Source organism: Trachypithecus francoisi, unplaced genomic scaffold (assembly GCF_009764315.1).
Source record: "Trachypithecus francoisi isolate TF-2019V2 unplaced genomic scaffold, Tfra_2.0 Lachesis_group13, whole genome shotgun sequence".
Classification (NCBI taxonomy): domain Eukaryota; kingdom Metazoa; phylum Chordata; class Mammalia; order Primates; family Cercopithecidae; genus Trachypithecus; species Trachypithecus francoisi.
The window spans coordinates 16,999,757-17,021,181 of NW_022681458.1; the positions used below are offsets into that span (position 1 = coordinate 16,999,757).

Genomic DNA, 21,425 nt, shown 5'->3' on the forward strand with positions numbered 1-21,425 from the left:
ATGTCATTAAGAACATTCATGATTCTTGAAAGAAGGTTAAACTGTCAATATTAACAGGAATTTGGAAGAAGTTGATTCCAACCCTCATGGATAACTTTGAGGGGTTCAAGCCTTCAGTAACTGCAGATGTGGAAATAGCAAGACAATTAGAATTAGAAGTGGAGTATGTAGATGTGACTGAATTGTTGTAATTTCATGATAAAAGCTAAATGTATAAAGAGCTTCATATGGATGGGCACAGAAAGTGGGTTCTTGAGATGGAATCGACATCAATGAAGATGCCGTGAACATTGTTGAAATGGCAGCAAAAGATTTAGAATATTCCATTAACTTAGTTGATGGGGGAGCAGCAGGCATTGAGAAGATCGACTCCAATTTTCAAAGAAGGCCTTAATCCTCTTCGATTTTATGAACCCTGAGAGAGGTGAGGAAGCTACAGAAGTAAAGTTTGAAGCTAGCAGAATTGGCACATTATGGGTAAAATGGTATTAAGTTGCATTGCATGCTACAGAGAAGTCTTTTGGGAAAGGAAGAGTCAATCGATGCAACAAACATCATGGTTGTCTTATTTTAAGAAGTTGCCACAGCCATGCCAACCTTCATCACCGACCATCCTGACGGATCAGCAGCATCAACACCGAGGCAGGACCCTCCACCAGCAAACTGATTACCCCTGGCTGAAGGTTCAGATGGTCATTAACTATTATCCCTCGCCGAAGGTTCAGATGGTCGTTAACTATTATCCCTCGCTGAAGGTTCAGATGGTCCTTGACTATTATCCTTCGCCAAAGGTTCAGATGATTGTTAATTATTACCCCTCGCTGAAGGTTCAGATGATCATTAACTATTATCCCTTGCTGAAGGTTCAGATGGTTGTTAACTTTTTTTTAGCAATAAAGTATTTTAAAACTAAGGTATGTACGTTGATTTTTAGGTGTAATGCTACTTCACACTTAACAAGCTATAGTGTAACCACAACTTGCCTGTGGGAAACCAAAAATTTGTGTGACTCACTTTGTTGCGATATTTGCTTTATTGTGATAAACCTGCAGTATCTCTGAGGGTTATAATAATCTCTGTGGTACGCTTTTTTTTTTTTGGAACAAAAAAGCTGACCATTTCATAAACATTTTCTTGGGACACCAGGTCTTCATAACTATTTGTAATGATTATATAAGCTATTGAATTACTCTAGCATTAACCGATTTCATTTTTTAACATATTTTCCCCATTTTTACTCCTTGGATAAGGCTTATATGAAGTTTTTTAAATTTGTAGGTCTTTTTTTATTCTATTAAATAATTTTTATAGAACCAATTTCCAAGCCTGGAATTCCTTAATCAAAGTTTATCATTAGTGGTGTTGTCATTATTATTATTGGGCAGTTGTATTTGTTTCTCTCTCTATTGGAGCAAAATTCTTGCCCAAGAGTTAGTTCTAATTTACAATTCTGACAAAGAAGTATGAGAGCCCTCAAAGTGGCATTTTGTTATTGTTCTGAGTTATTCATTTGCTTTCCCTGCACAGTAGTACATTTTAAAAACATTTAAATCTGAAATATTTAACATAAGAAAGAATCAATTTGGGAATTTTATTTACTTGGAAAATAAATGAATCATCTATAGTGCTGAACAATGATAAAGTGATGGAGCCAGGTGTGGTGGCTCACACCTGTAATCCCAGCACTTTGGGAGGCCGAGGTGGGCGGATCGCTTGAGGCCAGGAGTCCAAGAGCAGCCTGGCCTACATGGTGAAACCCCGTCTCTACTAAAAATACAAAAATTAGCCAGGCGTGGTGACACATGCCTGTAATCTCAGCTGCTCGGGAGGCTGAGGCACAAGAATCGCTTGAACCTGGGAGGCAGAGGTTGCAGTGAGCTGAGCTTGTGCCATACCACTCCAGCCTGGAGTGAGATGGAGTGAGACTCTGTTAAATAAATAAATAAATAAAGTAAGTAAGTAAGTAGGTGATGGTAGTGGCATGCATACCCTGTAAGTGATATATGTATAACATAGTCATATGTGGAGATAGCTTTTCTCATTTGTTCCTGGAATATATTGCAGCTATAAGTCCTTGCTTCTCTAATTAAAGATGCAGAGGAGATAGGCGATAGAAGTCCTCCATAGGAATGGTAGCATGGAGGAGTTTGGAAAACATTTATTAGGCTCTGAAAGCAATAACACGGTTCCTTTTCAAGGACCTTTTGGAAAAATATCAGACTATTGTTTTAAAACAACTTAAAAATAGAGCTTGGAAAAGAATGAACACATTTCTAAGGTTGTGGTTTTAAGGAAAGATTTCTTTTTCCCAGATTGCTGTGGTCCTGGAATATAAAAGAAAATCTAGCCATTAGAAAAAATGGGCAGAATAAGCAGCAGGAAAAACCTCAGATGAGTTTATGTGGGTGTAAAATTGTCAAAATATTAAAGGAAAACATAAGCCGTTTTATCTTAGTGGAGAGAGTGGTTTAGACATTCAATCTAGACAGAACATATTGTGATTTCTACAAAAATAATACCATCTGATCTTGACACTTTAGTTTATTTATTTGTTTACTTTTTGAGACTGAGTCTTGCTGTGTCATTAGGCTGGAGTACAGTGGCGTGATCTCGGCTCACTGCAAGCTCCGCCTCCTGGGTTCACGCCATTCTCCTGCCTCAGCCTCCCGAGTAGGTGGGACTGCAGGTGCCCACCACCACGCCTGGCTAATTTTTTGTATTTTTAGTAGAGACCGGTTTTCACCGTGTTAGCCAGGATGGTCTCGATCTCCTGGCCTCGTGATCCACCCGCCTCGGCCTCCCAAAGTGCTGGGATTACAGTTTATTAATATCATCCTAGACTTTTAAATAGTTTGTTCCTGTAAATATTACTAAACTGTATTATTATGTTGCTTTCAACTTACTGAATAGTAGATTTTACTTCCAATTTACTGGATAGTAATTTTTTTAGTCTGGAATTTGTTGTATTTTAAATAAGTGGCCCAACTTAAAACTATTTTTACAACCATTTGGTAAATATTCTGAACATGATACAAAATGCATTCATATATTACTCATAGAAATGAGCATCTCTGTTTAATAGATAGGTTCTTGGGGTACAATAGTGTTAAGGGTTAAACTTAACATTGGTCTGATTTAACCTTGGAAGAGGAAGGGTCTGGTTTGAAAAGAGATGGAAGGGAATGCCAGGTAAGGGTGTGAAGACAAAGGTCGCGCCAACCATCCAGGCTAGTTGCCTCATTTAGAACCTGATTCCCAGACAAGGAGGAGGGCCTTCTCTCAGCTGGGATGTGACCGACAGCTTTCAAACAAAAAACCCCAAGAGATCGTGGAAGTCTTGACAGTTTCCTAGTTTATTAGTTGGGTCCTAGCATGGGTCCAATTTGTGCCAACCAAACTGTATGCTGATGTTTGTCTTCCAAAGGAAGTAATATTGTGTTCAAAATGCTGGAGTCTAAGTAGATTCGATTTTGACTTTGGGCTAGTTTAAGTATTCTAAAACTGTATGAAATTAACATTAGACTTTTCCAGGTTAAATACTTGGTTGGAAGAGACAACCTTTAAGATTTTCTTCTCCCAGCAGAGTTCTCTGATGTCTGAATTGTGCCCGCCCCCTTTCCACGAGCACCAAGGAAGAGCACATGCCACTGGAAGCTTTGGGCCACCTACACATTCATGACCTAAGATGCTGGGATTGATTCGAAGAGGTTTAGGACGTGTCAGCATTCCATTCTTCCTTTGACCTAAAAAAGTCGAACACGCAGGCGGCTGGCAGATTTACTTTGTGACTGTACAAATGAAGCCTGTGAGTGTGAAGTGGTGCTACATGAATCCTTGATCTCCAGGTGCCTTGGCCTTCGTCACCGTGTGTTTGGAGGTGGAGGAGAATCGTTGGACAGAGTTAATGCTTAGCAGGAAGTTGGCCTTTTTGTTTATTGCAATGGTTTTGGCTTCATCCCCTATGTTGGAATATATCCATAAACATTCTGATTTAAGTAATATGGAATAGAGTCAAATATTGCAGTAATAAATTGGTCATTCATGTCTAAGGATCATCATTGGATGGAAGCATCCACTGATTCGTTTAGATGAAGAAGTTATGCCGAGATGGCATCCATCCTGTGATCTGCCCAGAAAACACTGTCTAGAGAGAAGAGTTCTTGGTAGGGTGGGGAGGAAGGCAGATTTAGGGCATAACCTGAGCTGGACATATTCGGGGAACGTGAGGATGACAGTTCTCTGGGATGCAGGCTGTGGGATGGGGAGTCATAGGCACTAAGGTTGTCAGTTGAATCTGGATTCGAGACAACCACTGGTGGGTTCTGAGCATAGGAGCACTGTGATCCAGGTGGCTCCCTGGGAGAGGTAGCTGGGGGTCAGCACACTGGAGATGGAGCAGAGGGAGGCAAGAGTCCACTACTCCTGTGAGAGCAGGCTGACTGCTGTGTGAAAGATGGGACCTAGACTGTGGTAGTCATGCTGAGGATGACAAACGTGATATATAGGAATTATTGTTTACTTCTTAAAAAACAAACAGTGACACCATTAACACACCCAAAGGAATGAGCAACAGCCAGGTGTGGTGTTACACACCTGTTGTCCCAGCTGCTCAGGAGGCTGAGGTGGGAGGATCACCTGAGTCCAGGAGTTCGAGGCTTCAGTGAGCTATGATCACACCACTGCACTCCGGGAGACCTTGGGTGACGGAGTGAAACCCTGTCAAAAAAAAAAAAAAAAAATCTTTAAAATATTCTCAAATATCTATACATACCTTTTAGTTTGAATTAGGATTTAACTAAGTCTACATATTTTAATTACTTGATAGACCTCTAAAATCTCTTTAATCATAGGTTTGTCCTTCCTCTCTATTTTTTTTTCCCTTGCAAGTTATTTGTAGAAGAAAGTGAGTCATTTCTCTATGGAGTTTCCTGCAGTCTTGACTTTGCTGAATGGTACTCAATATGTTCCCATGTCCTGTGTATTTCCTATCAATTGGTGGGTGGATCTAGAGGATTGATCCAGTTGTGTTAGCCCTAAGCCTTGTTTCTATCCAGTTCACATACAGAATAGCGTTAATCTCACTGTGGTGCTAAGTCATCTTATTTGTTTGGATAAATAAAGACCAACTACTAGTTTTACTTTAATCATATATGATAGTGTGTACAGATCTTGGGTAGAGTTGGACAGGTTCTAACAAATACATATACCCGTGGTCACCAACACCCGGAGCCTTGCCGTTCCCCTAGGAAGTTTTCTTTCTTCCGGTTGCATTCAGTCTTCCTCTTACCCCAGAAGCAACCACTATTCGGATTGTCCCTCTGGTCTCTGACCAGTTTTACTTGTATTTTTTGTTGTGTTCTGCATCAGTGATTTTAATAAAGAAAAACCGGCTTCCAAGGAAAGATAACCAGGCCCACTGGTCTGCAGTCCTGTAAACAAAGTGATGTGATGCTTAGCTGAAGGCGAGGATAGCCACTGTCAAGAGTACCTTGTGTTCCGTACGGTTCAGCCGCTCTGTTTTAAGCAAAGATAAGCCTTGCCCATCTTTTTCCCTTGAGGAGGGATGCATCCACTGAGGCAAGTGAAAAGTGAAAAACTCCATTTTTCACCAGATGGTTTTACTTTGAGCTCCATTTTCTTGTCAGGATCCTGCACCAGCCATGCCTAGTGAGACTTTGTTTTATTGCAAGGTTTCCCACTGCCAGCGTGTTCATACACAATGGGGCACTCTTCCTCCTGAAAGGAGAGGTGGCTCTGGAGTTTACATGCAGCTGTGCAGGTTCCACCCTGTTCTTCTCTTGGGCAGCGACCCACGTCCCTTTCTGGGATGTGTTTTCATGTGCTGCTGAAAATCATCTTTCCATGTAAATGTTTTCTGGCATACTGCACGTGTTATTAATACTTCCTCCTTAGGAGTTTCTCTCACATTTTAGAAGTTCTATGTTTTGGCCACCAAGGAACATCCCTTTGCCATATACTGTGCAGCCCTCATGGGTCTGTGGCCGCGTGGGCCCAGCCTGCTGGGTGCGGTGGGTGCTTCCTGATCCCCCCGGGCACACTTGAGCAGCAGGTCACTGGTGTGCTGGCCCTGTTGGATGTCCCGCTGCCGATGCTTCTTAAAGATCTTCTGAAAGCCTTCAAATCGCATAAGTGTTGTCTTTGCGCATTTTCATGTTTGCATTGAAAATATTTCTTCAAGTTTGATTTTGTGTTGAATTTTTGCTTACAGCCACCAGCTGCACAGCTTTCCTCTCGTGTGAATGAGGACATGGGGACTCAGGTGGTAGTCCCTGAGAAGGTCTTATCATGCCCTTCATTGCCACAAACAAATGGTCTCCGCCTTGTGCTCGCGTAGGTCTGGCTTGCAGGCCTTGTGGTAACTGGCTCTGCGTCGAGGACAGAGTGGATAAACCTCCTGGGAAGTGCTATGGTCAGGGGATGTGAGGGTCTCCCTGGTCTCAAGGGTCAGGGAGGACATTGCCTCCAGGACACGCTACTTATGCATCCCACCATCCAGTTTTACTTGGCCTCAAAACTGGAAACATATGGTATCAATATTTAGGCTTCGTGTATTTTAGGTTAAGGGTGTAAACATGTATTCAGCTCCTACTGTATGCCAGAATCTACATTGCTGTTAGAAATATAAAAATGGGTCAGGTGTAGTAACTCATGCCTCTAATACCAGCACCTTGGGGTCCTGAGGTGGGCGGATTGCTTGAGCCTGGGAAGTCGAGGCTGCTGTGAGCCGTGATTGTACCACTGCACTCCAGCGTGGGTCACAGAGCGAGACTGCATCTTAAAAAATAATACATAAGAGCCGGGTGGATGACTTATGCCTGTAATCCCAGCACTTTGGTAGGCCAAGGCAGGTGGATCACTTGAGGTCAGGAGTTCGTGACCAACCTGGCCAACATGATGAAACCCTATCTCTACAAAAAAATACAAAAATTAGCTGGGCTTGTTGGCATGCGCCTGTAATCCCAGCTACTTGAGAGGCTGAGGCAGGGGAATCCCTTGAACCCAGGAGGTGGAGTGAGCCAAGATCGTGCCACTGCACTCCAACGTGGGTGACAGAGCGAGACTCTGTCTCATCAATAAATAAATGAATGAGAAATATAAAAGTGATTGTCACAGAGTTGGCAATGGGGACAATAAGCTGGTTATGAGTACAGAGGCAGAGTGGGGTGATCACCCGCGGAATCCCCGATGTCCTAGAGATGCAGGAGATGGAGAGGCCTGGCACCCAGAGGCCTTCAGAGTGCAGGAGCAGGAACCGAAGGGCTCCCATTGTTTCTCTGAGGTCATAAACCTGAATATGAAACTTTGGCTGTTTTGGTCGTTTGTCATTTTCCTGCATGTGCACAGGATTTCCTCATCGCCCTGTGCGTGTTCTGATGAAAAAGATCCCCAGAGATGTTGTGTGGAATGATTTCCTCCGGGGGGCGGAAGGCAGAATGCCATGCCCAAGCCTGAGCCTGCTGTGTACTCCCGGTGTGTGTGGCGCCCCTCTCCATGCCACTCCTCCATGAGCCTCTTCCCACTCACAGCCACTGCCTTCCTCTCGGCCCAGATGGTCAACCACCAAGTGCACACAATTTGTTTTTACCAAGAAAAGCAGTTAACAGTTCTGTTTTCTTTCAATGTCATTATGTAATGAACATTTTTTTTTTTTTTTTTTTGAGACAGAGTGTCACTCTGTCGCCCAGGCTGGAATGCAGTGGCGTGATCTTGGCTCACTATAAACTCTGCCTGCCGGGTTCACGCCATTCTTCTGCCTCAGCCTCCCAAGTAGCTGGGACTACAGGCGCCCGCCACCATGCCTGGCTAAATGTTTTTTGTATTTTTGGTAGAGATGGGATTTCACCGTGTTAGCCAGGATGGTCTCGATCTCCTGACCTTGTGATCTACCCGCCTGGGCCTCCCAATGTGCTGGGATTACAGGCGTGAGCCACCGCACCCAGCCGAACATTTTCATATTATTAAAATGAATTGAAATCCTTACTCCTAGGTACTGCATAACTTATATCATCATACTTTATGTGACTATATATAGTATGTATGTGTATATGATGTGCATATATGATATACTATATATGTATCTGTATATAATATATATGTTATATACTATATATGTATGGGTACATATATGTATATATTTGTCCAGTTTGTCCAGTTAATTTTATAAGGTCAGTTAGGAAATAGTATTAAACAAATTTTAAAAATTAAATTCTCATGGAACACAAAAGATAAAATTACTAAAAACTACTCCATTTTTTCTTTTCTTTTCTCCACAGAACCATCCGGGTATGGCTGAAGAGAGACAGTGGTCAGTACTGGCCCAGCATTTACCACACAATGGCCTGTAAGTAACTGAACTGTTCCATTTGAGAGAAATGTCTCTAATGTTATTGATGATTTAAATTTCAAAATGTCGGCTGGACACGGTGGCTCACACCTGTAATCCCAGCACTTTGAGAGGCCAAGGTGGGTAGATCACCTGAGGTCAGGAGTTCGAGACCAGTCTGACCAACATGGCGAAAGCCCGTCTCTATTAAAATACAAAATTAGCTGGGCGTGGTGGTGTGTGCCTGTAATCCCAGCTACTCAGGAGGCTGAAGCAGGAGAATCACTTAAATCCGGAGTTGGAGGTTGCAGTGAGTCGAGTTTGCTCCACTGCACTCCAGCGTGGGCGACAGAGTGAGACTCTGTCTCAAAAAAATAAAAATAAATAAGTTTCAAAATGTCTGATTAAATATTGCTGCTAGATTTCAAAATGAGTTTCTTAGTTGCCTAATACCTCTGACAGGCTGTAATAAACTGCAGGAAAATCCTTTTCTTTTGCAAAGGAAGTTGAGTCTATGGCTTAACTGAATTAGACTTGAGCAAAACTGAAAAAAAAAATAGGAAAATGAACATGTTCTCCTCAGTTTTTCTTTGTCTTAATTTGGCCAACTTATATTAGTAGTAACTTTGTCCTTTGTAGTAGCCAATATTGACACGAAAAAAGGACTGTGCCCTCTACAGCGTCATGACTACCTTTGCCCAACCTTTTCACCAACCTCTGGACCTATTGAGAGACATGGTCCAAGGTACAACACATTCTAAATAGAGAATTTTCTCAGCAGTCAGGTGTGTTCTATAAATAAATCTGGATGACGAAGCTTCTGCTTGGAGCCTTTAAAGCAGCCCTGGAGGCCAGGCGTGGTGGCTCATGTCCGTAATCCCAGCACTTTGGGAGGCCAAGGCAGGCAGATCACCTGAGGTCGGGAGTTCGAGACTAGCCTGGCCAACATGATGAAACCCCATCTCTACTAAAAATACAAAATTAGCCAGCTACTCAGGAGGCTAAGGCAGGAGAGTCGCTTCAACCCGGGAAGCAGAGGTTGTGGTGAGCCGAGATCACACCACTGCACTCCAGCCTGGGCAACAAGAGCAAACTCCATCTCAAAAAAAAAAAAAAAAGCAGCCCTGGGATATACTGACATAAAGTGACACATAAACTTTAACCCTTGATGTGAATCTTAGCAGCATCACCATCCTTATCTCCCACTTCTTTTCTTCAACCGTTCTTGAAAAGAAAGCCCTGTAGACAATGCCTGGATGTCACCAAAGTTCAAACGGGGAGTCAGCTCCATTATACCAAGTAGCCAGACAGAAGGCCTCCGTAGCTGCTAATTTCCTTGAGGCCTGGTCCTTAATGAGTGATTTTCCTCAGTTAAGAATTTTAATACACAGAGGACCCCCACTAAGAAAAGAAAAAAGGCTTCAGTGCATGCTTGATGGTTTGTTACTGAAGACCATTATCAAGTTTTCCAAAGAAGAGCTCTTGACAGTGGTTGCAGATGCTGCTGATGCTGTCCACTGCTTTCTTAAGAGGTATTCCAGGGCTGTGGAGTTTGTTATAAAGACAGAACAGCCAGTTGTTCAGCAAACTACATCTCATCAGCTTGAGTGCCTTTCAGGCACTCTCTCCTCTGGTAGCACTTTCTCCTTTACACATATATTTCATTGTGCATGCAGCATTTAGATCCTGTAATAATTTTCACAAAAAGTTAGTAGTTTATTAGGGTTTTTTATTTTTCTGCCTTCTACCAACAGCCTGGGCAGGCTAGCCAGCTTCTCTGTCTTGGTAGTCATTCAGTGAAATTGAGAGAGACCTTTTGGAACCCTGGCATAAAGATAACTATTATGAAAGGAACAGTAAAGCTTTATAATACGTAGGACATTTGAAGACTTCTTGAAAACCTGGTCATAATTTATTGTGCCAAGTGTGCCAAGCAGTGGCATCTCTTCTGTTACCCATGTCTACATGTACTGTGGATGCATAACCTTGGTTCTCACATTAAATTCTCACCTTGAGATATGAAGTAACCGATGTCTTAGTGAAGGTGTTTATGGAGCCTGTCTGATAAATTTACTTTGGAAATTTTGGCAGCAGGGTAGAGGTAGGTGGGACATCCTGGGCCTCTGAGCCCACCTGTGACCCAACCCGCCCCAGTCTCCCAAAAAGACTTGTTAGGCTAATTCCTTACTTTCCAGTGACCCAGAGATAGATCTGAGAGCTGGAAGTAGCAACAGCCCGAGGAACACATATCAGTGCAGGGAAATGTTTTGTTATCATTGTGGAAAATGTTGTTAATACTATGGCTCTTATGCTTCCCACTCTTCCCTTCCTTCATAATTAGCTTTTTGGTCATAGCTTAATCTCCCTGAGTCCTTAATCTTGAAGTTCATTCTCATTAGAATAGAGACAGAGACTGAGATGGATTTTGTCCCATATTTAGTTCAGTTACTCCTTGACCTGCATTTCCCCCAAATATTTTGTACAACTTTCTGATGAATTTCTCTCCCAGGGCACCAAAACCTTAGCAGTAGAAATGTGTGTTCTCTCTTGGCTGTTAGATCTCAAGCAAGTGGCGGTGGATCTCTCTGTCTTCATCCCTTTCTAACTTGGCTTAACTGTCCCCTCCTGAAGGAGCTTCTAGCTCAGGAAGGAGGAACTTGAAAGAACAGACACAGCTTCGCAGTGGGTAGTCGACACCTGTATGTTTGTATCTGCACATGTTCACTGTGTTACTTCTAGATGCTTCTTTATTGCTTCTGTTTGGACCTGTATCTGCTGATAAAACTGCAGGTACACCACAAGAAGAAAACAGAGTGAACGAATTGTGAAAAATAACTGCTTATCTGTTTTAGAATGACTTTTTATTTCAAAATTAAATTTAGAATATGAAAAAGCAGAATGCCATGTTAGTTCTAAAAGCTATCTGCAGATTATCCAATTTAGGATGTCTTAGTGGTTATATCCACTAATTTAAACTTTTTCCTGTGACTTGACAGAGTGATCAATAAGCCAAGCCTTATTATACTGCTATATGCAGTCCAATTATGTTCTTTCTATAACATGACCTCACATAAAAAAATAACGTTCAGACTCTGCTTTAGCTGAAGAAAAATGGTAACTCTTGGCTTCTATCTTTACTGTGTATTTCGTGCCTTTTTTTTTGGTAATATAGTTTTATGAAACCATCACAACAGCTATGCAAGGCAGATAATATTTTTACCATTTTGTGAACAAGCAAGCTGAGGTTAGAAGGGTTAAGTTGATTTCTTGTCATTGGAATTCCAATCCATGTTCATCTATGACTCCAAACCTATGCTTCCCACCACAGTGATGGGTAGGTCCACAAACTTTTTAGGCAAAGGGCCAGACAGTAAACATTTGGACTACATGGGCCAATCACTGTGGCACTTACTCAAGTCTGCCTTCCTAGCATGCAAGCAGTCATAAATAAGACATAAATATGGCATGTGAGCAATCATAAGTTATACATAAATGTAGCATGCAAGCAATCATAAATGAAAGGGTCTGACTGTGTTCCAAAGGGAAAAAAAAAACTATTAACAAAATATGCAGTCAGCTGAATTTGGCCCTGTGGTGTGATCCAAAGTTTTAAACATTTGATTTTGGACTGCAATGATGGCTTTTTAAAAGTTCATTGACTTGGCTGGGCACGGTGTCTCAGGCCTGTAATCCCAGCACTTTGGGAAGCTGAGGCAGGCTGATCATTTGAGATCGGGAGTTCGAGACTGGCCTGGCCAACATGGTGAAACCCCGTCTCTACTAAAAATACAAGAATTAGCCTGGTGTGGTGGTGGGTGCCTATAATCCCAGCTACTCGGGAGGCGGAGACACGAGAATCGCTTGAACCGAGGAGGCAGAGGTTGCAGTGAGCTGAGATTGCACCACTGCACTACAGCCTTGGTGACAGAGCGAGACACCATCTCAAAAAAAAAAAAAAAAAAAAAGCTAACTGATTTGAAAGATGATTCCTGTTTTGCTTTATATCCAACCCCTCCCCTTCTATATTACATTTATATTGCTTATCTCAATTAGAAACCTCCTTTCCAGGGAGAGAGCCAGGATATCACTATATAATACAAAACAAACTAAGGAAACCCTTTTTTTCTTTTTCAAATGTTGTAATTGTCTAGCTTCATAAAATTACCCAGCACTTTGTAATTTTTACACAAAAGAGGGATTTTACATATTTATGTTGTTTGTTATAGGGTTGGGCATTAAAAAAATTGAAAAGAAGCTTAAAACTAATGCATTTAGTGCCATCTAGAAAGCAAGCAAAATGATGACAGTGAATCTCTGAACGCATCAAAGCATGATTTGATTTGTCAAAGATAAGTGTATGCATGGTTATTAAAGAGCATTTTGATAGTATAAAGATATGTATATTTATCTTTGTGGTCATAATTCTTAAATTTGATTGTTCTTTTCATCTCAAACATCTGTATGGTGGATAAGGAGTATACAGGCTCATAGTCAATTCTAATTGTTTTGTGCACAATTTCAGTATGTACCTTTCAGAGTCAACTACACAGTTCTTGGATGCAACTGAAACAGTCTCTATGGTCTGATCATGCAGTTAGCTATGTTTTCGCTTTGGGGTACAATCCAGTATTGTAGTTTACTTCCTTTGGCGAGGATATCGGCCTACGAGAGAGAGAGAACTTTAAACTATATTCAAATGATGACTTCATTTAAAAGACGTTTTTTCTTTTATCTTGTTTTTTTTTTTTTTTTTGAGATGGAGTCTCACTATGTTGCCCAGACTGGTCTCAACTCCTGGCCTCAAGCAATCCTCCTGCCTTGGCCTCCCAAAGTGCTGAGATTATAGGCATGAGCCACCATACCTGCTCATCTTTTACAAGAAGTTCTATTCCAAAGTAAATTCAAATTTGTTTGTTTTGTTTTGTTTTTCCCTAGCATGCATTTCCTTGTTTTGGTTCTTCCATTGCTAACTAAAATTCCTTAGGCTGAAACAAACCCAAATATATATTTTTTCAAATGTTCCAATTTATAAATCACTTTAATTCTAATTTTTGGTAAAAGGAGACAATTTAGAATTTCTCCTTTCTGAAACTCGTTCTCTAGCCTGTGATTTCTGGAAGTGGGTAGGTAGAACATGGAAAGAATGTTTACATGAGGAGAGGCAGCTGTTCTCCCAGTCACATAAGACTGCTATGGCCAAGGAAACCTGTGTGCACCTCACAACTCACATATGCCATATATCTGCACCTCACATATGCTCACATATGCCATAGAATAGGAATTCTGGTGCTGGGAACCCATCTTTGCACAGATTCTAGCTACTCTTTGACATTTGATGGGAAGGGTGGCAGGGGCAGGATGACCTCCTGAGTGTTTGGGCAGCAGATCACACACTGCAAGCCCTGGTCCCCAAGGCTTGCCAGACTACAGGTAGGACTTTCAGTCAGATGAAACTTCATGCTGGCTCGCTTCACCCAGCATTATAGAAATAACAGAAGATTTGTGAAAATAAGGTTTTAAACTAAGGCAACAGAGAGAACTTTAATAACATTTCCAATTTACGTAATTTTTAGAAAACATTTTTGCTCTCTCTCTGTGAACCTAAATAATATAGTTCTTAATCAGTCACTTTGAGGAATGACTTAAAGTGCTTAGCTTTGCTGGTAATGTGCTCTTTGTCTTTCTGGCAGCTCCTTGCTCTGCTATGGCTTACCATCATGACAGCAGACGGATATTTGTGGGCCAGGATAATGGAGCCGTAATGGTAGGTAGCTTTTAGAATGTATTTACTATATTCTTTATATTATATTCTTTATATTGACCTCCCATGTCCCTTATTGGCCTGTTAACTTTGGATTAACAATGAATGCTTGATTGTTTGGCATGAAAAATGTTTAATTTAGGCCAGGCACGGTGGTTCACATCTGTAATCCCAACACTTTAGGAAGCTGAGGCGGACAGATCACTTGAGCCCAGAAGTTTGAGACCAGCCTGGGTAGCATAGTGAGACCTCATCTCTACGAAAAATCAAAAAAATTAGTTGGTAGTGGTGCATGCCTGTGGTCCCAGCTACTTGGGAGACTGAGGTGGGAGAATGCCTTGAACCCAGGAGGTCAAGGCTGCAGCTAGCTGAGATTGCACCACTGCACTTTCGCCTGGGCAACAGAGGGAAACCATGTCTCAAAAAAAAAAAAAAGTTTAATTCAGTATAGATATTAGGTCAAAATGGATTAAGTTGTTACTTAATTTTAAACTAGTTCCTTGGAACTCAGAATGCTGTCGTAATTGATAGCTGGGTGCTCGGACTGACCCACAGATCATAGCCTTCATAGAGTGAATATGTCACCTACAGTAATCCCTATCCCTCAGCCGTGATGGTGGAGAGCCTCTGTGTGTGTGTGTGTGTGTGTGTGTGGCCATTCAGCCAGCAACTCACAGAACTCTTTAAGGCAATACTTCTCAAACTGTCTTTGGCAAAGGATCTGATATTTAAGTTTCTAGTCGATTATAGATTGGCATTTTTGTGGGTCGAATTGTATGCATATATTTATTCTTAATTGAAACATAACTTATATAACATAATTATATTTACCATTTTAAAGTATATAATTCTGTGGTCTTATAGTATATTCATAAGATTGTGCAATCATTACCATTCTCTAATTCCAGAATATTTTCATCACCCCTCCCTGCAAAAAAATCCCATATCCATTAGCAGTCACTCTCCATTGCCCCTTCCCCCAGCTCCTGGAAATCACTAATTTACTGAATCCAAGGATTTGCCTATTTTAGACACTTTAGATAAATAGACTCATACAACATGTGTGGCCTTTTATGTTTGTCTTTCACTTAGCATGATGTTTTCAAGGTTCACACCTGTTTGAATTAATTCATTCTTTTGGCTGTGGAATAGTATTCCATACTGCACTTGGTTTATCCCTTTATTAGTTGATAGACATTTGGGTTGTTTTCACTTTTTGGCTATTATCAATAACGTTACTATGAAAATTCAGGTACATATTTTTTGTACATATTCCGGCTCTCCAAATCCTTGCTAACACTTGTCATTTTCTGCTTGTTTTGTTTTTGTTGTGGTCATCCTGGTGGATGTGAAATGGTACTAGATTGTGGTTTTGATTCGCCTTTTCCTAATCACTAGTAATGGTGAGGATCTTGTTAGGTACTTGTTGGTCATTTATATCTTCTTTGGAGAAATATCTATTCAAGTCCTTTTTCCATTTTTAAGAGTATTTTTTAATTGTTGAGTTGTAAGAGTTTTTTCTGTATGTTAGATACTAGACCCTTATCAGATATATGTTCTGCAAATATCTTCTCCTAAGAGCTGCCTTTTTACTTTTTTATTTTTAAAGTTTAGTGAAGTCCAATTTATGTATTTATTTTTTTTGGCTACTTAAGCTTTAGATACCCTATCTCAGAAGCCATTGCCTAATCCAAGGTCATTTATACCTATAAAGATAAGTATAAATCAAGATTTACACCTGTATTTTCTTCTGAGAGTTTTATAGTTTAGCTTTACATTTAGATCTTTGATTTACTGTAAGTTAATTCTTATATGTGGTATCACAGAGGGGTTCCACATTTATTCTTTTGTATGTGGACATCCAGTCATCCCAGCACCAATTGTTGAAAAGACTATTTTTTTCCCATTTAATTTTCTTGGCATCTTTGTCACAGAGCCAGCCGGCAGAGAGCCAGGGAAGTTTCCAGAAGTCAGTGTCCAGAAGACCCAAGTGGGAAGGATCTCTGTGCATCAGAGGACTCAGAGGAGGTTATAGTGGCTTGCTGGTGTGGGGTGATAGAGAGGCACCCTAGGAAGATTGGAGAAGTGGGCAGAGGCCACCAGGTCATGCAGGGTGTTGTAGGTCTGGGTAAAGCTTTAAATTTTAATGTAATTGCAGTGAGAAGCTGTTAAAGTGTTTTCAGCAGATGAATAGCATGATATAATTTACATTTTCCAAAGATCCCTCTAGCTGCTGGGTGGAAAACGGATTGAGGGGCGGCCAGAGTGGCAATGGGATAATCGGGCTGTTTTAGCGGTCTGGGTGAAAGGACAGTGGCCATGAAGAAGGACAAGTGGATGGACTTGAGATAAGTCTTGGAGACATCTGAGATAAGTTGACTGTGTAGAGGAGAGGAAGAGAAGTCGGGTGGCAGCCAGGTATTTGGCTTGATCAGTTGGGTAAGAAGTAGTATTGTTTGCTGAGAAAGGTAAGGCTGGGCTGGGGAGGCAGTTGGAGGGAGGGGGACAGTGAGAGCCAGCCTCGTTTGAGATACCAGTGAGCTTCTGACTGGCCATGTGAAGTTGGCACAGGATAAACAAAACGAGCCCCGGAGAGGTCTGGGCAGAGGACATCATCATCAGGTCATTTTTCAAGCCACAAGAACGACTGAGTAGCTGGGGAGGGAATGAAAGAAGTCGGGGCCCAGACCTGAGGCCTAAATAATGACAGTGTTTTGGAGTGGAGTTGAAGGGGAGGCCAGCCAGGGAGGAGGGGAAGTGATGATCCTTCAGTGTGACTTTAAGGGGCCCAGACCACCTTATGTAAGCTGAATTTCCTGACCTTGCATAGTCACGCCAGTCATTGAGGGGACTTACGAAAATACAGATTCCCCAGCTCTTTACCAGACCCAGAGCTTCGAAATCACTAGAGAGGGACCTGGGGATCTGTATAATAAGTAGCAAGTCCTCTAGGTGAACCCAAGGATCAAGTGCTTTAGGGAAACTACATGGTTTCGCTAAAACCATTGAGGAGCAGGAGCAGGTTTCTGGTTTTTGTCAGCTCAGAAATGTGTAGCAGGCTTTGAAGGGACAAGGCTGAAAGTACAGGTGCCAGTTAGGAGGCTGCCTCGGATCCCAGTGTGAGATCATGAAACACCCGGGTAGGGAGGGAGAAGAAGCCGGTGGCCTCAAGAACTGTCTGGGAAGCAGGGCTGGGTGTTTGAATAAAGGTGCGTGTTGAAATAGCCTCTTTAAGATGACTTTCAGGTTTCTAGCCAGGAGTTAGCTGCTTCAGAGACAGAAAAGATGCTGATCTTTTTGGGGGAAAGGTATTGAGTTAAGTTTTGAGAACTGAACTTGGGTGTGTGTGCCTGAACCTCAGGGTTTGGTCTGGGCAGGGGTTGGGAGTTCCCTGAATGTTGATGTCAGTGGAAACTACAACAGTGGCTGCCGTGAACTAGAAAGAGCTGGTAGATTGAGAAAAGCAGAGGGCCAAGGTCACATTCCTAGGGAAATGTCAGTATTTAAAGAAAAGCCAGAGGGCTGGGAGCCTAAAGGAGAGACAGGAAGAATAGGCAAGGAGGGAGGAGAGCCAGCCAGGACAGTGCAGCCACGGAAGCCAGAGGGCAGTGAGTTTCAGGGAGGAGGTGAGTAAAGGTATCAAGGGCAGGAGGGAGAGGATGAAATTAGGCCTGGGCAGTGCCCTTGGGATGGCACTTAGAAGGCAGCTGCTGATAACAAGAAGAGCCTTTCCATGCAGTGGGGTAGCCCTGGTGAGCCATGGACTGAAGTGTGACTCGAAGATGAGGGAGCCAGAGAGCCTGAAGGTAACCAGGGTGGGCCGGTCATTAGAGAAGCTTTTGGCTGAGAAGGGGACAACGAAAGTAGAAGTATAGTTATATGAGAGTTTCTTTTTTTTCACTGAAAGAAGCAGCCTTGGACCAGGTGTGGTGGCTCATGCCGATAATCTCAGCACTTTGGGAGGCTGAGGCAGGAGGATTGAGCCCAGGAGTTGGAGACCAGCCTGGGCAATATAGTGAGACCTCATTTCTACAAAAATTTAAAAAATTAGCTTATTGTGGTGGCATACCCATGTAGCTCCACTACTCAGGAGGCTGAGGTGGGAGGATCACTTGAGTCTGGGAAGTGGAGGTTGCAGTGAGCAGAGATTGCACCACTGCACTCCAGCCTGAATGGCAGAACAAGACCCTGTCTCAAAAGAAGAAAAAAAAAAAAAAAAAAAGGAAAAAGCAGCAGCAGCCTTGAGGTAAGGGTCAAGAAGAAAGATCTAGTAGAAGGGACAGGCTCCCTGCCCATGCAGTTCACACAGCAGCAGGCGGCAGGCGAGGGTGCTGGAAATGCATGACACACTAGTGAATGCCAAAGCTCTCCATTTTAGCCTTCAGTAAATTCTATGGGAATATCATGATGATGTGCATGCACATATATAACGAGAAGCCACTAAGTACAAGCTTCACATAGTGCAGTAGTGCAGTGTTGGTGCATTTATCTCCCTAGGGACCCTTTTTGTGGCCTTCAAGGGGAGACTGTCATTAGGATGGCACATAAGAACTGTTACAGTTGTTCAATGGAAAGGGGCAAGGCCAATCTAATTTAACATTAGTCAGCAGTTGATCAATTGCTCTTCCACTGAATACAGATGAATATATACTGTGCTGATACATTTTTTTCTACTTTGCAAAAACAAGATGGAGAACAAGAAATCTGTATTCTTTTGTATGCTTTTTTTCCCCCTCACTCTGGTCTGTCAACAATTCATAATATCTATGTCAATTTAGCATTGATCAATAATAGTATTCTTGGCTGGGCGCAGTGGCTCATGTCTATAATCCCAGCACTTTGGAAGGCCAAGGTGGGTGGATCACTTGAGACCACGAGTTCAAGACCAGGCTGGCCAGCATGGTGAAACCCTGTCTGTACTAAAAATACAAAAAAAATTAGCCAGGTGTGGTGGCACGCACCTTTAGTCCCAGTTACTCAGGACTCTGAGGCACAAGAATCGCTTGAACCCAGGAGGTGGAGGTTACAGTGAGCTGAGATTGCATCACTGTACTCCAGCCTGGGTGGCAGAGCGAGACTCTGTCTCAAAATAATAATAATATAATAATAATAATGGTAGTACTAGTCATTAGTGATTTTTCTTTAGAGTTTTATTTTTATAGTTTTATGTTGAGGTTGATTTTTTTTTCAATAAAACATATGTACTTTAAATTTCTTTTCCAAGTTATAAAGGATTACATCTATAGAAAATTTGGGGCCAGGTGCAATGGCTCACGCCTGTAATCCCAGCACTTTGGGAGCCCAAGGTGAGTGGATCACCTGAGGTCAGGAGTTCGAGACCATCCTGGCCAACATGGTGAAACCCCATTTCTACTAAAAATATAAAAATTAGCTGGGCGTGGTTGTGCACTCCTGTAATCCCAGCTACTCGGGAGCCTGAGGCAGGAGAATCGCTTGAACCTGGGAAGCAGACGTTGCAGTGAGCCGAGGAAGCAATAAGAACGAAACTCTGTCTGTAAATAAATAAATAAATAAATAAAATTTGGAAAACACGGGAGTATAAAAAGAAACCAAAAACCACCCACAATCTCAACACTTCTTTTTTGTTGTTGTTGTGTGTGTTTGTATATTAAATAGGTGTACTTTCCCCCACTAAATTGCTGAGCTACCCAGCGCCCTGTTTTTACTTTGCTGAGAGCTCTGTTAGTGAGGGGTCTTTGCAGTTTTGCTTTAATATGCAGTGTCTTGAGGGGATTTTTGTGTTCCTAAGAGAATACAGTTTTGTAGTAGGAGGGAGAAGGAATACGGAGTGCTGATTTGGGCAGGAAGAAGTGGACACAAATCCCATGCTGGTCAGCAGCACTTACTTTTATTCAATTAGGTCTGTTCTCCCAAAGCAATGTTGGCCTGAGGACAGGTCTGATGAAAGAAGCAATTCATATCATTCCTAAATAACTCATCTTAAGTCCCAGGTCTTGTGAGAATCATTTTTGGATTTTACTTCAGTTTTGAAAGTTAATTTTCTGTTGTTTTATAAAACCATAACTCTTTCAAAAATTTTTATTTTGTGCATTTGCTTTTAGGAATTTCACGTGTCTGAAGATTTTAATAAAATGAACTTTATCAAGACCTACCCAGGTAATTATAATACATATTATCTTGCGTACACATACATGTAGACATACACAAAACTAGAACATCATTTCTTATGGTGCAAATTAGATTTTCACATTAACTTGTTAGTTTTGTTACCCCCACAATGCGAGAGACTGTTGTCTTTTAGTGATATTTCAGCTTTTTCTTGCTCATTAGCATTTAAAATTTTGTGTATCAGGCACATTATCAGATTTAATTAACCATTCTTTTATTATTGGATATGTGTACTGCTTCCATTTTTTTGATAACACACACTACTCTTCATACATGTATGTGTGTGCATATAACTGTGAGTGTGTGTACAGTTTTTTGATATGTATATACATGTGTGTGTGTGTGCGTGTGTATTCTTGAATAAGTGTATACACATATGTGGGGGGGGTATTCTTGACTGTTACTCTGACTCTAATCCTATAATTCATTTGTTTCGTTTTGTTTCATTTAAATAGAGACGAGGTCTCAGTATGTTGCCCAGGATGGTCTGGAACTCCTGAGTTGAAGTGACCCTCCCACCTCAGTCTCCCAAAGTGCTAGAATTCAGGTGTGAGCCACCACACCTGGCCAAATCTGTAATTCTGATTATTGAAGACAAATCCCTAAGTGCTCAGTGAGGAATTTTTTTTTTTTTTTTAAGACAAATTCCTACAAAGTGGAATAACCAGGTCAGACATTAAAAAGTTTTTTAAATGCCCTAGATTTACTTTGCAAACTGCTTCACAGCAATAGTGCAAGTTTTTACAGTCCTGCGAATGGCGACTGAGAATATGTGTTCGTGACGTCTTCACGATATTGCTGCCTTATAATTTCTTTTTCCTGTTTAATAGTCAAGAAAGTTCTCAATTTGAAAATGATTTAAGCTTTATTTAATGTTGACCACTTGTCATATTTTCTGAATGTCTGTTTATGATTTTGTGCGTATTCCCAGGGAGGTGTAGTGTTTTCTTACTGATTTGTAAGCACTTTTCACTACAAAGCTATCAATACTTTGTGGCATCTGTGACATATACCTTTTTTTCAGTTTTTACTTTATTTAGTAAATTTCCGTATTTTAAAACTTAACAAAAGCAAGATCCCAATGACAACTTCAGATTGAAGTTGCAAAACTAAAGCATTTTGATGAAGTTGTGGATTCCCATCAGACCAATTAGCTGATTCCCAGAAACG

At 41.5% G+C, this 21,425-nt stretch overlaps 1 protein-coding gene across 1 annotated transcript in view; it reads left to right on the forward strand.

Moving 5' to 3' along the window:
• Positions 1 to 21,425, forward strand: part of WDFY1 (WD repeat and FYVE domain containing 1) — a 71,974-nt gene that overhangs the window by 19,374 nt on the left and 31,175 nt on the right. The window contains exons 2-4 of the mRNA XM_033230058.1: positions 8,295 to 8,362; positions 14,035 to 14,108; positions 20,189 to 20,243. Of these exons, the coding sequence (XP_033085949.1) occupies positions 8,295 to 8,362; positions 14,035 to 14,108; positions 20,189 to 20,243 (197 nt within the window). The remainder of the gene's footprint in view (positions 1 to 8,294; positions 8,363 to 14,034; positions 14,109 to 20,188; positions 20,244 to 21,425) is intronic.